Here is a 14,892-nt window from a genome sequence, read left to right as displayed (position 1 = left end):
TCTGTATCCGTGTGTGTCCGTGTGTCCGTGTATCCGTGTGTCTGTATTTGTATCTGTGTGTTTATGCCTGTGTGTGCCGCGCCCGCCCGTGCCGCCGCGGACGCGCCCGCCCGCGCCTTCCGGCGCCGTGACCCGGCAGTGACGCGGCCATGGCGGCGCGCTGAGGCGCGGAGCGGGCCGGGCCCGGGGCGGAGCGCGGCGGAGCGGGCGGCGGTTCCTTGGCTGCGCTCTGTTCTCAGAGTTCAGGTGGGAGCGGGTCCGGTCTCCCGCGTGCGGGTCTGTGGGTGCCCGCCCGCCGCGGTGTCCGCGCTGATGATCTGTCCCCTCAGGCTCGGGAGCTGCCGCGCCCCCACGTCCCCGGCCCGGCCCCGCGGGTCACTCAGGCCAAGATGAAGACCGTGCTGATGGTGGCGGAGAAGCCATCCCTGGCGCAATCCATCGCCAAGATCCTCTCGAGAGGTAGGACGGGTGCGGCTGTGCCTGTTGTTGTGCCGGCGGCAGCGGGAGCGCTCCGGAGGCACAGCCCCGCCGGGAGAGGTGTGGGACCCGCCGGGAAGCGTCTGCGAGGGTTCCCAGGTTTGCTGTCCTTGCAGTGAGGTTAAGAATTACCCTGCTCAGCGACTTGGTTGTCTCAGGACAGGTGCCACCTGGGACAGGTTGCAGTTCATAAAAGAGCCGGGTGTCCCGTCACATTCTGTTTGTTTTTATAGGCTGATGCTTCAAGAATAAAGGAACGTGGTTTTGAAATATAGCTGTAGTGTGTGTTAGTGCATCTGGTTTCTGGAAAGTGCCAATCGAGTAGCAAGTTGCTGTTCTGAGATTTTTGAAGCAATAGTAAAAGTTTTGTAAATTATGTGGAAAATAAAATTAGTTGATTATAACTGTGCAGTCTAGGAAACTGTCTGTATTTTTGTAAGGTTTCCTGGTGGGAGGGAAAAGATGGAGGAGATAGTGTATAGTTTAACTTGAAAATGAAATATACTTTAAAAAAGGCCTAAAGTGGTAGTTAACTGAAATAAAAACTTGATCCATAAGTAGAATTTTGTGATCAGGAACAAAGATCTAAGAAAAGGGGAATGCAATTTCACACAAAATAACTCATTTCAATAGCTGTTTAATTTAATCTCATTGGTATTTATGGTTTTATTTTCACAGGAAACATGTCCTCTCGCAAGGGACTGAATGGTGCCTGCTCTGTGCATGAATACACAGGATCCTTCATTGGACAGAGTGCCCACTTCAAGATGACATCTGTGTGTGGTCACGTCATGACTTTGGATTTCATAGGTATTTGTTCATAAGATATTTTAACTGCTGCTAGTACCTTGTAGAGCTGTCAAGGATTCCTAATAAGAAAATACTGATTGTGGAAATAAATGAGAAAGGATTTTTGGGAGAGAAGGAGCAAGAAAAGGAGAACAAAAAGATTACTTGTGGTCAGCAATTCTATATTTTTGTTTATAGTTCTCTTGCATGACTCAGTCATGTTACTTGTCTTTTCTGTGCCTGAATTACATCCCTGGAAAATGAGGGGAGATGAGGCTTAATTTGCCTATCTGGAAAAATGTTTTGGTACTTAGTATGAAAGATGATTAAAGAACGCAGACCCCAAAAGGATATTTTCTTAAGCATTATAGTGCATTACTGCAAAACAGAGATCTGGTAAGGATTATGCACAAAGAATCCTGTCACTAACCTGCTCTGAAACGTTGGACGAGTCATGTGACTGTTGTAATTCTTCTAATTATAATTGTCTCAGAACTTTGCTTACACAGTGCTTTAAAGAAGTACAGTTTTGTGTAATTGCTGAGCAATATTGTTGACATTACTTGAGAGCAATGAAAATGAACAAATGCATTGATATGAGCAGATGGCACAGGGCACTTTAGGGCTGAGACATAACTGGCCATGTAATGAACAGACTTCAGCAGTCATGTTATATGTATGTATACATGACATGTATGTGTATTAATGTATAAACAAGGAAATATAGCCCTTCCCCTTAATCGATTGTACAAGAGAAGGTGTTTTAATAGCTCATGTTAAAATTTCTGAAAGATGAACAGTATTATTTTCCTTCACATTTCATGTTTCTAAATGATGGATGCAATTCACAGAAAAAGCTAAGGGGACCCTTGATGTGCAGTAAAGCAAGATTTGTTACGGTAGAAAATTTTCCATACAAATTTTGAAAGTCAAGTGTTTTGCAAAATAAAGTTGTTTGTTGTTTGTTTGTGGGTTTTTTTAATATGTCTTAATATACTTTTGCTTTTCAGGAAAATATAACAGCTGGGACAAGGTGGATCCAGCAGAACTTTTTAGCAAAGCTCCCACAGAAAAGAAAGAAGCTAATCCCAAACTGACCATGGTGAAGTTTTTACAGGTATTCTTTCTTCTGAGTAGTATTTCAGAGATATCTTTTTCTATGTTCTTAAATTAGGATTTTCTCCCCTGCAAGGAGCAGGTTTTTGTCACAGTTACATCTGTTTTTTTTATTTTGCTGGTTCTTATGCTGTCTGAAATCCTTGCCTTGTTAAATTCACTTTTACCTTTGCCTTCTGAGTTGTTGGATTGTTGATATCCTGCCTTTCAGAATTGTAGCATTAGATGGATGTTTAGTTTCTAACAGCAAGTGCAAGGCAGAGCTTATAAATGCCTTCTTTAAAATAAGTGTGTTGGTTATTGTTTGTGCTTCATACGTCCTGCTGAGAGGAAAGCAGGACTTTGGTTGCTTTTACGAAATAATATGTTGTCTGAAGGGCAAGTGTATGTGGTGAAAAAATTACTTCTGTCAGACAAATTTAGACTTAGCAGTATCTTTATGAACTAGGAAAGTGTTTATTTGGTTTGTTTGTGTGTTAGGGTTTTTTGAATTTTTTTTTAATATCTGGAAATAAAGGCCCGGAAAGGGAAGGGGCTATGCCTGAGGCTGTGCATGCAGACTGGAGCTGTTTTAGGAGACTTCCACTGCTATAGAGCTATGCTGATTATTTTCAAAAAAGCATCTTATATGCAGTTTTCTGGTCCCATGGAGTACATCTTGCTCCTCTCTTTAACCACTGTTTAGGTACCTGGAGACTTCTTATTACTTCTGGTTAATTCTTGCAATCCTTCTAGCACCGAGTAAATTATCTCCAGTACTTCAAAATAGAGGGGGAAGGTGGGCTGGTTTTGTTGCTGAAGAACTCTGCTATTTTTTTTCACAGGTGGAGGGAAGAGGCTGTGATTGTATTGTCTTGTGGTTGGATTGTGATAAAGAAGGAGAAAACATCTGTTTTGAAGTAAGATTTCTCTTTTTAAGACATATAATACCGTAATATATTTGTCTGTGACAATACTATCAATACATTGGTTTATGAGTATACAGTAAAATTCAAACTAAAGGTGTGGAGGGCCTTGGTGGAAAAACTCACGTGCTTTGAACTCTGTAAGATGTCAGTTAAAGAGTAAAAATCAATTTCAGAGATGTTGCTTATCTGAGATAACAGTCATATATCCTAAATGTTAGAACATTCCAGTGCTTTCAGAGTTGGTCTGTATTACACAGCTGGAGTAGTTATTTTTCTGTCCTTGTAAAACTTCATCTCTGTTATCTTTTGTTTATTAAGCAATTAGATGCTTTAGAGCACCGAGGCTGCTTTTAAGTGTAGGCCTTCTGCAAGAATTTGGTCTATGTATGTAAAAACATAGAAGTAAAACTTTCTTAAGATTTTTTTTTAACATCCTATTTCCAGAAGTCTACACGAAGAGTATTTGTTTGGGGTTTTTTGTTTTTGTTTAAAGAAGCACATTTTATCAAGTAATTCTTTTAAGTTCTTTATATACCATTGTATCATTGCTTGGCCCTAGCAATATGGAGAATAAACCCAGAGAGAAAGTGGTACATGTTCATCAAAAAGTGCTGCAGCTGCACTGGTGAATGTCTTTGTACTTGGCCAACAATAGTGATTTGCTTCCAGCGGTTGCAGTATGGTAAATAAATCCTTCAGTTTTGGTAATCCTTAATGCACTTTCGAGTGGATGGCCAAATACTGCTCTTGCTTATCAGTTACTGTATTGACATGGCATCTTGCTGAATTAAGTAGTGTCATATAGGCAAATATTTTGTGGAGAGTGTTGGTTTTTTTATTTCTTTAGAGAGAAAACCTGACTGAACCCTTTATCTTTTAAATACTCTTACTTTCATTAGGTTCTTGATGCTGTTCTTCCTGTCATGAACAAACCTCGTGGCACAGAAAGGTCGATTTACAGAGCTAAATTCAGCTCCATCACTGACACAGACATCTGCAATGCCATGAATCACTTGGGAGAACCCAATCGCAACGAGGCTCTGTCCGTGGATGCCCGTCAGGAGCTGGATCTGAGGATTGGCTGTGCATTCACAAGGTGACAGCATGGATCACAGACGGTTTTATGGAAGGCTAAGGAATGGTTCTGTCCACTTGTGGGTTAACCCCAGCTGGCAGCCAAGCCCCGCACAGCCACTCACTGCTTCCACCCCAGTGGGGCAGTGGGAGAGAATCAGATGGTAGAAATGAGAAAACTCATGGGTAGAGAGTAAAGGCAGCTTAATAGGTAAGGCAAAAGCTGCACACACAAGCAAAGCAAAATAAGACATGAATTCACTGCCACCCATGGGCAGGCAGGTGTTCAGCCATCCCCAGGACACCCACAGTGGTGACTTGGGAAGACAAACTCCATCACTCTTAACATTCCCCCCCTTCCTCCTTCTTTCCCCAGCTTTATATGCTGAGCGTGGTGTCATATGGTCTGGAATATCCCCTTGATCAGTTGGGATCAGCTGTCCTGGCTGTGTCCTCTCCCAACTCGTTTTGCACTCCCAGTCTGCTCACTGGTGGGGTGGGGTGAAAGGTAGGAAAGGCCTTGACTCTGTGTGAGCCCTGCTCAGCAATAGTGAAAACATCCCTGAATTATCAACACTGTTCTCAGCACAAATCCAAAGCACAACCGTGTACCAGCCTCTATGAAGAAGATTAACTCTACCCCAGCCTAACCCAGGACACCCCAGAATATGTCTAGTGGCTGATTCTGTTCAGCCCCAAACTGAACAATTTTATGCACAGACAAAAAAAAGAATGAAAAGGTTGTGTGTGGACTTACCCGAACTAGGTAAAGTACTGTTGGCAAATGTGGTATGATTTTATGCTATAATGTTCTCTCACATTTCTTTGGGAATAAACAGGATTCAGTGAGGCAAAGTGATTGTAACTTAATTAGCTGTAAGAGATGGTGTTTCTCAGAATGCTTTTTTTCCTAGTGCCTGAATGCTTTTATAGATTTCTCATATTTGTGTGTGTATGTTAATGAAAAATTTTTCATGGGAATGAGGATATTAATATACTTGTTCCTAGTTTGGTTTTTTTTTTTCTCCCCTGTCTTAGGTTTCAGACTAAATATTTTCAGGGGAAATACGGGAATTTAGACAGTTCCCTCATCTCCTTTGGGCCATGTCAGACCCCAACACTTGGATTCTGTGTTGAACGGCATGACAAAATCCAGTCATTTAAGCCTGAGACTTACTGGGTGTTGCAAGCTAAAGTAAGTGTTACAGTACTTGTTTATATATGAGGACATATATTTTTACCAAAAAAATGCATTTGTATTTTCATTTCATTCATTCATAAATTTGAAGCTGCTGACAGGAATTCACAATGCCTATAGTTTACTCATGTGCTCTCATTCTGTTCACATGTGTGTCACCACTCTCAAGAACAGATTCCAGGATGTCAGTTTTGTATTAAAGTGGCTATTGTCTACTGCTTATAAGAATTCTTCAGTGCTGATCGTCTAAGCTTAGATTCAGCCAAAAAGACTACTTAAAATGGTTTTCTTTTGTTCCCTGGGGTCCTTGAACTGACTGTTGTTAATTTGAATTCAGGAATTAATTAGGCTGCGAACAAACATTGGCATTACTGAGTGTTAGAATTTTAAAGCAAATAAAATGCTCATTGTGTTAACTGGCAATTGAATCCTCAGAGTACTTTGGCAGCTTAGAGCAGTTTTACAGCCTCGCTGCTGTCCAAGCTCTGAGAGCAAACCAACAGCTTGTGATCACAGGGATTTTTTAAACAAATAAGGGATGCATGGTAGAAAGTTACCATTTTTAGATTTTAAAGGTAAAAAAAAAAGATGAAATTGGGTGTCTACTGTCATCTCTTCTGATGTGTCTCGTGTCATGCTAGGAAATGCTTGGTGCCTGTTTTCAGGGAATTTTGTACTCTCTTGTATTGGTTGCTTCATATTAATTTTTGTATATGGGACTTAAAACAAGACCTAGTTACAGTTTAATACAAATGATTGATTTTGCTAAATCAAAATGGTAAACTTTGAATTTCTGCCCACTTCAGCCGTTACTGTTCTCTCTAAACAAGGACAGTATTTTAGTTCACTGCAGGAATAGTTACAGTCACTCCCCGGACCCCAGAACTCGAAGTGCTCCACCTTTCTCAAAAGCCCCTGTGAAAAGGAGCAGAACTGTGTGTTCGAATCACTTGTCCTAGTGTGAGTTTGTCCTAAATTTGTCCTAACAAATCCTCTGTGTCCTAGGATTTACTTGCTGGATTATTGTTGGGAATATGCATTCTCACACTTCCAGTAGTAGAGTTGGTGGGAATTGATATTTTTTTATTTTGTCCAATAGGTGAACCCTGAAAAAGAAAGTTCTCTCACTTTAGATTGGGATAGAGTGAGAGTGTTTGATCGTGAAGTTGCTCAAATGTTCCTGAATATAACAAAGATGTCAAAAGAAGCAAGGGTAAGAATATTTACCAAGTGTCAGTAGACCCATATTTCACATAAAGGAACCATTAATATTTCATTTGCTGCATATTGGGGGTTTTTGTTTGTCTTTGTTACAGAGTGCAGAATATATGTATCCTGTTTTTTACTTCATTCAGCTTTGTGTAAATGAAAATAAAAAGCAAGAGATTTTTCTCTTGTAGTTTGTGTGCTGATGTGGTCATCTCAGCAGAAGCCTCTTCTTAATACTGACTTTAGAAGTGATCATCACTTCTGACAGGAACTCTTCATTACTAAACCTGCTAGGAAATACTGTTCAGATCTCTCCAAACCAACCTCTTATTTCCCATGAGACATTGTACAAATCAGAGTTTAATTATGTGTAGGGCAATATTCCTGCAGTTAAATTTTTAATCATGTGTATGGTGCAGTCTTTATAGCCAATTAACTTATAGTTCTGCTCTATTCAATATTTGTTTGACAGTATGTTTGGATTTCAGTGCTTATAGACATCGAGGTTCAAAGACTGCTTGGAGCTTTAAAAATCTGGATCCTTATAGTTAGGGCCATGAGCACTAAGTCCTTGTAGCACTGAAAGTATGTGCTGCTGAGGTAAATGGGAAGTAAAGACAGCAATAAGCTGCCTTGCTGCATTCCCAGTTATAGACCTGGTCTAGTCTTTAGCACAAAGGATCTTTAGGATTTTAACTTTGGAACTTGGTAAAATTATCTCCAATCAGATTTTCTAAAGTAAAAATATATTGGTGGCTACTGTTTTAAGAAAACAAGGCAGATACAAGAGTAGACAATGGTAGGTATGATACATGTTTATAGTCATGATTGAAATCATACATTTACCAGTTAGGAAACTTCAGAACTTTTACTGGGAAAATGCTGTTTTCTAGGTAGAATCTGTGAGTAAAAAAGAGAAGGTGAAGCAGAGACCATTGGCTCTGAACACAGTAGAAATGCTACGAGTGGCCAGTGCTGCTTTAGGTATGTGCAAAAGTTCAGATTTTCACACTGTTTTAAAGCAAAATATTTTGGCTTTGCAAATGAAATAATCAAGGACATATCAAATGTAGTTTGATACTTTCTTCTCCTTATAATAGATCATTTAGATCGTTATAGATCAGTTCTGGGCCCTGCAGTTCAGGAAGGATATTGAGGTTCTGGAGCAGGTCCAGAGAAGAGCAACGAGGCTGGTGAAGGGACTTGAACACAAGTCCTATGAGGAGAGGCTGAGGGAGCTGGGGTTGTTCAGCCTGGAGAAGAGGAGGCTCAGGGGAGACCTCCTCACTCTCTGCAACTCCCTGATAGGAGGGGGGAGCCGGGGGGGGTTGGTCTCTTCTCCCAGGCAGCATCAGCAAGACAAGAAGGCATGGTCTTAAGCTGTGCCAGGAGAGGTTTAGGTTAGGTATTAGGAAGAAATTCTTTACAGAGAGGGTAATCAGACACTGGAATGGGCTGCCCAGGGAAGTGGTGGATTCTCCATCCCTGGAGGTTTTTAAGATGAGACTGGATGTGGCACTTAGTGCCATGGTCTAGTAATCACAGCGGTAGTGGATCAAGGATTGGACTTGATGATCTCAGAGGTCCTTTCCAACCCAGCTGATTCTATGATTCTATGATTTTGGGAGAAGGATCAAGTTTAGAAAGCTTGTCAAAAGTGAAACGTTTGGGAAGATCAAGGTGACAGAATACAGAAGGAACAAACTGTGATTTATTTGGGTGCTTGGATAAGGTATATTTTAAGATGCAGCAAACCATAATCACAGTGAATGTGTAGATGATTTTTGTTTTGTCCTATCCCATCTTAGGAATGGGTCCACAACATGCCATGCAAATAGCAGAGCGTCTTTATACTCAGGGTTATATTAGCTACCCTCGAACAGAAACCACCCATTACCCAGAAAACTTTGACTTGAAAGGATGTCTGAGACAACAAGCCAATAATCCTTACTGGGCAGAAACTGTGAGTACATGAAGCAAAACCTGTACTAGCATCATTCGCTAGTGTGTGTTTAGAATAGATCTTATTTGGTATATTAAAACCTATAGGCCTTCGGGAATTTTAATATCTCTAATTGCTTTTGTTTATGGATGTTGTATTGTTATGGATTGGATCTGAGTAAGCAACTTCTTTCTTCGCCCAGGTAAATGCATTGCTATCAGAAGGCATTAATCATCCAAGGAAAGGCCATGATGCAGGAGACCATCCTCCCATCACCCCAATGAGAGCTGCAACAGAAGCAGAATTAGGTACAGGCAAATTCAGTCGTGTTGGGACACTGTGTGAAGAAATTAGTTCCTTGAGGTGTTGGTGCCAGTTTGAAACTCACTGAGTTTCAACAGAAAATAAAATTCTTTGAATGGCAGGAAATTAATAGAGAGCAAACTTGATCCTCAGTAAAACTTCTGGTGACAGTGAAGTTCAGAGCTGCTCTGCTCTTTGGTAATTGCTCCTCAGGACTATAGTATTGCTAAGAAAAAAACAACTTAATGCCTACTTTTCTAGGAGAAATTTGCCCCAGAATAGTAGCTTCCAAGTACTGAAATATTACTATATTTTTGTGCTTGTAAGCCGAACTTCAACTGCATTTTAATTTAGTCTGTATGGTTTCTGGGTTTTATATTAAAATATAACATTTGACTTTTTGTACGCTGTGCTCCCTCAAAAGAGAACTTTAAGGTTCTAAGGAAATGTAGTGAATGATTTGTATTGTTTATTAAGAATAGCTAGGATGGTTGTAGAAAACGGATACCTATGGTGAAATTATCTCTGATAAAAAATAAATGCTTTAAAATTTTAAGTAATTGTACAGGCTACTGAATGGCCATTTTTCTTTAAACACAGCAAGACAAAATATGCAAAGCACGGGACTAAGAACTAGGAGTTGTTCATAGCAGTGTAACCTTTCAAATATTCCACTTCCTATATGTAGATTGTGAATAATGAAACTTTGTTTTGCAAATTAATGTGTATTAGTGTTAATAAGTATTATTTTAGAGTGATCTCTTTAAGCTGCCCAGAGTGGCAGTTGCCACCAGAATCACGTTTTATGGTTTACATTATAATGTGGTCTCCAGGGGCACTAAGCAGTAAATAATTTTGATTTTGTTCATATGTCTTTATTTTAGCAAAAATAGAAAAGTCTTTCCTACTTTGCCCTCTCATTCAAACACATTGCAAAACTGGGAGAGGGGCTGGCTAAATTGGCAGTTCTTCTGCAAGTGCATCTGCAGCTCCTGTCTGTGACATAGGCAGGAAATTTTAAAGGGGAACTGGACAGACTTTTGAATGTTACTTTCTTTTAGCTACCAGTTTTTCCTGTGATACCTGTGGGAAACTGGTACTTTTTAGAGTAGATTTTATATGAATCTGCAGGACTGGGGTTCCATGGCTGAGGTGTTGTAATCCCCAGGTGGAGACGGGTGGCGGCTCTACGAGTACATAACTCGGCACTTCATTGCCACTGTCAGTGCTGACTGCAAGTACCTGCAAACCACCATTTCCTTCAGTATTGGCCCTGAACGATTCACCTCTGTTGGAAAGGTGGTAACTTCACCAGGTAAAACTAATCAGGAGTAAGTAGTTGGCTACAGATTTAATTTTTTTTCCCATTGATACACTGAAAGTATATAAAAGGGAAGCATTGGGGACAAGTGCAATTTTGAAGACATTTTTTGGTCTGTCAAAACCAGAGACCAAATCTTGTCTTCATTTCCATACTGCAATTATGATAGGAAAAGTCTTATTTTTCATATAGTAGTCTCAAAGATTTAATGCCATGTTTGCCAGTGTGAAGACCAGTCTTTTTGCAGACAGTAAAAAGTGGGAGATAAATTACACAAAGGCAGATATTTTTCTTGGGCCTCTGTAAAAAGAATGTAGCACTAGTACTGAGATTTTTATGGTAAACTGGCCTAATAGTCCTTATTGCATTAATATGACTTCCTATCTGTATTTCCTTTTTAAGAAACTCTTCCCATCATTCTGGCACTGTGCTTTCATTCATGTAAACTATTTACTTTTTTCAGTCATCAGACTGATTGAAGTCACCCAAAAAATATGTCTGATGTGGTGTAGTGAGAGATACTGTCTTGAGATTCTCTATTTCCTCAGCATTCCTGGCCTCATGTATTTTCTGCCTGGTATGGCAGACACGTCATAACTTTGATCTGTAAAATGCAGCCCATGTTAAAACTAGAAACACATACCCTGACTTTCTGAAAGCTATGGAGATAAGCTCTCATTGCTTGTTTCTGTCTTTCTTTACCTCCAGGGTTCACAGAAATTATGCCGTGGCACAGCATCCCATTAGAAGAGAGCCTTCCCCGCTGTGAGAAAGGAGATCTTTTTCCAATTGGTGAAATAAAGTTGCTGGAAAAGCAAACCAGTCCCCCTGATTACCTGACAGAAGCAGAACTGATCACTCTGATGGAAAAGCATGGCATTGGTAGGAACTTGTTAAACTTACATTATCCTGTAATACATCCATCAAGAGTGCAAAGAGTCTGAATTGCTCCTCTGCACCCTCTCTGTCAGTAATGACCCCTCAGCATGCATTTGGGTAGGTCCAGTGATAATCTCTTCCCCTTCAAACCACAGTGCCTGTAGCTCCTCTCAGCAGATGGTAGATTGTTTCTTCCCCCTTTCCCTTTCTTATCCTTATTTTCAGTAGTTTCTGGCCAAAGGTTTCCTGCGAAAGCAATATCCTTTCATAACAAATCCTTGTCACTTCTCTGTCTGAAAGAGCTGATGTGTGGAAGGAAGCACCTCCCCATTCTTAGGAATGATTTCTTGTCTTTACAGCTTGCTTCAGCTTTGCTGTCTTCAGTAATCCTTCTATATCTTATTATATGATTTACCACAATGCTACTTTTCTTTATCAATCTGACTTGTTTCCTTTGAGGTATTTTTATAAAGTTTGTCCAGTTAGAGCAAACATAGCCTCTTACTCCACCATGTTTTTCCAGAATAAATGATTGTGAGAATAAGTGTCTAATTGCAATAGTAATTCCTTGGAAGAAATGAAAGGATTAAGGTTAAGACATATGTTTCAGACTTCTAAGAACTGCAAAGGAGCATCAGAGTTACTGGAGAGAGAGTAGCTATGCACTGGAAGTTGGGTAACAGTAAGAAAGTATCTGAATTTTAAGCCGTCTTAGGAGCCCTACAATTTGACATTAAACTGGAGAAGTCAGAAGAAGAGTAATTTGATGACAATTCTGTTTTGTTCAAGAAGGATCTTTTGTTTTCCTTTGTGTGCCAGGAACTGATGCCAGTATTCCAGTCCACATTAACAACATTTGCCAGCGAAACTATGTCACAGTGGAGAGTGGTCGGAGATTAAAGCCTACAAACCTTGGCATTGTTCTGGTTCATGGTTATTACAAAATAGGTCAGTTAAATACTCTTCCCTTTCCACTCTCTTTTCCCTTCACTATCTCAAGGGCTGTTGTCATTGTGTAAGTAGCATTTCTGTCTCAAAATGATGTATCCAGGAAAGTATTACTAACCAAAGATTATAATAATTTAAACTTGTGTGTTTATTTTGATGACAGTTTCCTACCTCCATTTTTGACCTTGCATTGCTGCTGTCTCTGGTTTTCTGTTAGATGCAGAATTGGTTCTCCCTACGATCCGCAGTGCTGTAGAGAAGCAACTCAACTTAATAGCTCTGGGTAAAGCAAATTATCATCAGGTCCTGGAGCACACCCTTGACATTTTCAAAAGGAAATTTCACTATTTTGTGGATTCTATTGCAGGTAAAACTTTTTACATGCAGAGTTCCCTACAATTATTTGATTGTTGCATAGAAAATATTTATATATTAGGTTCCTTTCAAAGTTTTAGGCTTTCTGAAAAGTCCTACCAGGACTGGAGGTTTCAAAGTAAGTTGCTCTCCAAAGGGAAATGGACTGAATCCTGTCTCCAAAACTCTACTGCAGATTTATTTTGTCTCTGTGTAGTGGTGAGTTTTTGAAAACTTGAGACTAACTGAACCTAGTGTTTGTGCATGCTCAGTGCAAAATGCTGTGTATTTAAAATGTCTTTGTAAACAAGGAAGGGCATTGTGAATAAAATACTTTAATTCTGACTTCTTGACAGGTCTTGTAGATGATTTTGTTCAGGTTTCCTCTTAAGAACTAGAATTCTAACATAAATGGGATTATTTCTTTTGCAGGTATGGATGAACTGATGGAAGTTTCTTTTTCACCCTTGGCTGCCACGGGAAAACCCCTTTCCCGCTGTGGTAAATGCCATCGTTTCATGAAGTATATTCAGGTAAGTTTACTTCATACTTTGAATTTCACTTACTGGGGGTGGGGCATTGAGTAGAAACTCCTTTTCTATTATTGAATTTGGGTTAAAATGTTGTTCTCAAAGTGTGTTTCTGAAACAAAATGCCTGATAGAGTTTTTCCATGGGGAACAAATCAGAAAGCAGCTCCAGCTGGATGTACTGCAAATTGTAAACACTATTGACTCTGCAGTTGTTCAGGAGACTTGTGTTCTGTTTCCAGGCCAAGCCGAGTCGCCTGCACTGCTCCCACTGTGATGACACCTACAGTCTCCCACAGAACGGTACCATTAAACTCTATAAAGAGCTGCGTTGTCCCCTAGATGACTTTGAGCTGGTGCTGTGGTCATCTGGATCCAGAGGAAAGAGCTATCCACTGTGTCCATACTGTTACAACCATCCTCCTTTCAGGGACATGAAAAAAGGTAGGAATTCTGTAAACATGCAGATATCACCCACACTTGAAATAAATCAGGTACAGTCCCTACAATGTGCTTTTTAGGAGTTCTAAAATCAGCGTTGCTTAGTAAGAAAGTGCTGTTCAAATTAGATTCTGGATACCTAAAATTCACGTCAAACTTACCAAAATTTACTAGTTAATTAATTTTTTACAATTTTTTTCTTTATAAAAGAAGTAAGAAATGAATTTACCTGCATGCACTGTAGGTGACCTTCAGAACACTCAGCATGCAGTGAAAGACACTGAGATTCTGACGCCTTGCAAATTGGAGTAGGCTTGGGTAGGACTTTAGATGAAGACCAGGTCTTGAGAATGTTATGATACTGAGATAAATGATGTGTCAAAAGCTGTTGAAGGATATAAGAAGGGGTAAAAGTTGCAGTTATTTTGGTAGCTGTGAGACAAAAACTTACTTAAAGTAGTGCATTGAAGCTCTGAGTAACAGGAGCTTTTCGGCATATATTTTATTATCATCTTTTAATTAAAAATGTCTCGGACTAACAGTGAGTAGTTCAAATATAAAGTGGCAGTTAGCTAGAAGCCATGCATTTAATTGAAAATGTGATTAGTTTTCACTAATTTCATCACTCGTGTCTAAACTGCCTGTAGTGTACGGTGGCAGTATCTGGCAACTCTGAAAGTCATTATAGAGAAATTTTTGAAAAAGGGATTATTCTGAATGTGTGAAGAGGCAAGTTACTATTTTGGGAACAGTTTCATTCTTTAGTGATTTTGAAAACATATAATATACTAAGTTTTTTGACTTCTGTGTCTCACTTCCTCCGAACTGTGTAGTATGAGTAGTGCAATGGGTTCCTTGTGGTATGGTTTTACTCTTCTCCTGCTAGGAATGGGCTGTAATGAATGCACCCACCCCACATGCCAGCATTCCCTTAGCATGCTTGGAATTGGGCAGTGCGTTGAGTGTGAGAATGGAGTCCTGGTGCTGGACTCAACGTCGGGGCCCAAGTGGAAGATGGCCTGCAACAAGTGCAATGTCATTGTGCACTTCTTTGAGAACGCCCACAAGGTGCGGGTGTCGCCGGAGACCTGCGACCTGTGTGAGGCTGGGCTCGTGGACGTGGATTTTAACAAAGCCAAATCTCCTCTACCCGGTGATGAGACCCAGCACTCTGGCTGCGTGTTCTGTGACCCTGTGTTCCAAGATCTGGTGGAGCTGAAACATGCAGCCATGAGGCACCCCATGCACCGAGGGGGACAAGGGAAAAGGCAAGGGCGGGGAAGGGGGAAAAGCCGAAGGCCTGGAGGAAGGGTCAACCCAAAGAAACCCAAGGACAAAATGGCAGCTCTGGCTGCTTACTTTGTGTAATGGCCACACAACAGTAAAATAAACTTCATACAAAAA

The 14,892-nt window shown here is 40.3% G+C and overlaps 1 protein-coding gene across 2 annotated transcripts in view; it reads left to right on the top strand.

The window, feature by feature from the left end:
- Positions 1 to 14,892, top strand: part of TOP3B (DNA topoisomerase III beta) — a 90,107-nt gene extending 75,215 nt beyond the window's left edge. Inside the window, exons 3-19 of one of the 2 annotated variants that reach the window (XM_027689577.1) lie at positions 330 to 459; positions 1,156 to 1,287; positions 2,277 to 2,383; positions 3,207 to 3,281; positions 4,190 to 4,386; positions 5,403 to 5,559; positions 6,662 to 6,775; positions 7,665 to 7,755; positions 8,580 to 8,734; positions 8,916 to 9,021; positions 10,185 to 10,331; positions 11,046 to 11,219; positions 12,036 to 12,164; positions 12,382 to 12,531; positions 12,951 to 13,051; positions 13,290 to 13,491; positions 14,375 to 14,892. In XM_027689577.1, the coding sequence (XP_027545378.1) occupies positions 330 to 459; positions 1,156 to 1,287; positions 2,277 to 2,383; positions 3,207 to 3,281; positions 4,190 to 4,386; positions 5,403 to 5,559; positions 6,662 to 6,775; positions 7,665 to 7,755; positions 8,580 to 8,734; positions 8,916 to 9,021; positions 10,185 to 10,331; positions 11,046 to 11,219; positions 12,036 to 12,164; positions 12,382 to 12,531; positions 12,951 to 13,051; positions 13,290 to 13,491; positions 14,375 to 14,856 (2,649 nt within the window). In that variant the 3' untranslated portion in view covers positions 14,857 to 14,892. The remainder of the gene's footprint in view (positions 1 to 329; positions 460 to 1,155; positions 1,288 to 2,276; positions 2,384 to 3,206; positions 3,282 to 4,189; positions 4,387 to 5,402; positions 5,560 to 6,661; positions 6,776 to 7,664; positions 7,756 to 8,579; positions 8,735 to 8,915; positions 9,022 to 10,184; positions 10,332 to 11,045; positions 11,220 to 12,035; positions 12,165 to 12,381; positions 12,532 to 12,950; positions 13,052 to 13,289; positions 13,492 to 14,374) is intronic. The other variant, XM_027689578.1, reaches the window with a different exon arrangement.

Source organism: Neopelma chrysocephalum, unplaced genomic scaffold (assembly GCF_003984885.1).
Source record: "Neopelma chrysocephalum unplaced genomic scaffold, ASM398488v2 Primary Assembly neopelma1_77, whole genome shotgun sequence".
In the NCBI taxonomy this organism is placed as follows: Eukaryota; Metazoa; Chordata; class Aves; order Passeriformes; family Pipridae; genus Neopelma; species Neopelma chrysocephalum.
The sequence above is the reverse complement of the archived record's forward strand: the minus strand, read 5'-3'. Positions and strand labels throughout refer to the sequence as shown.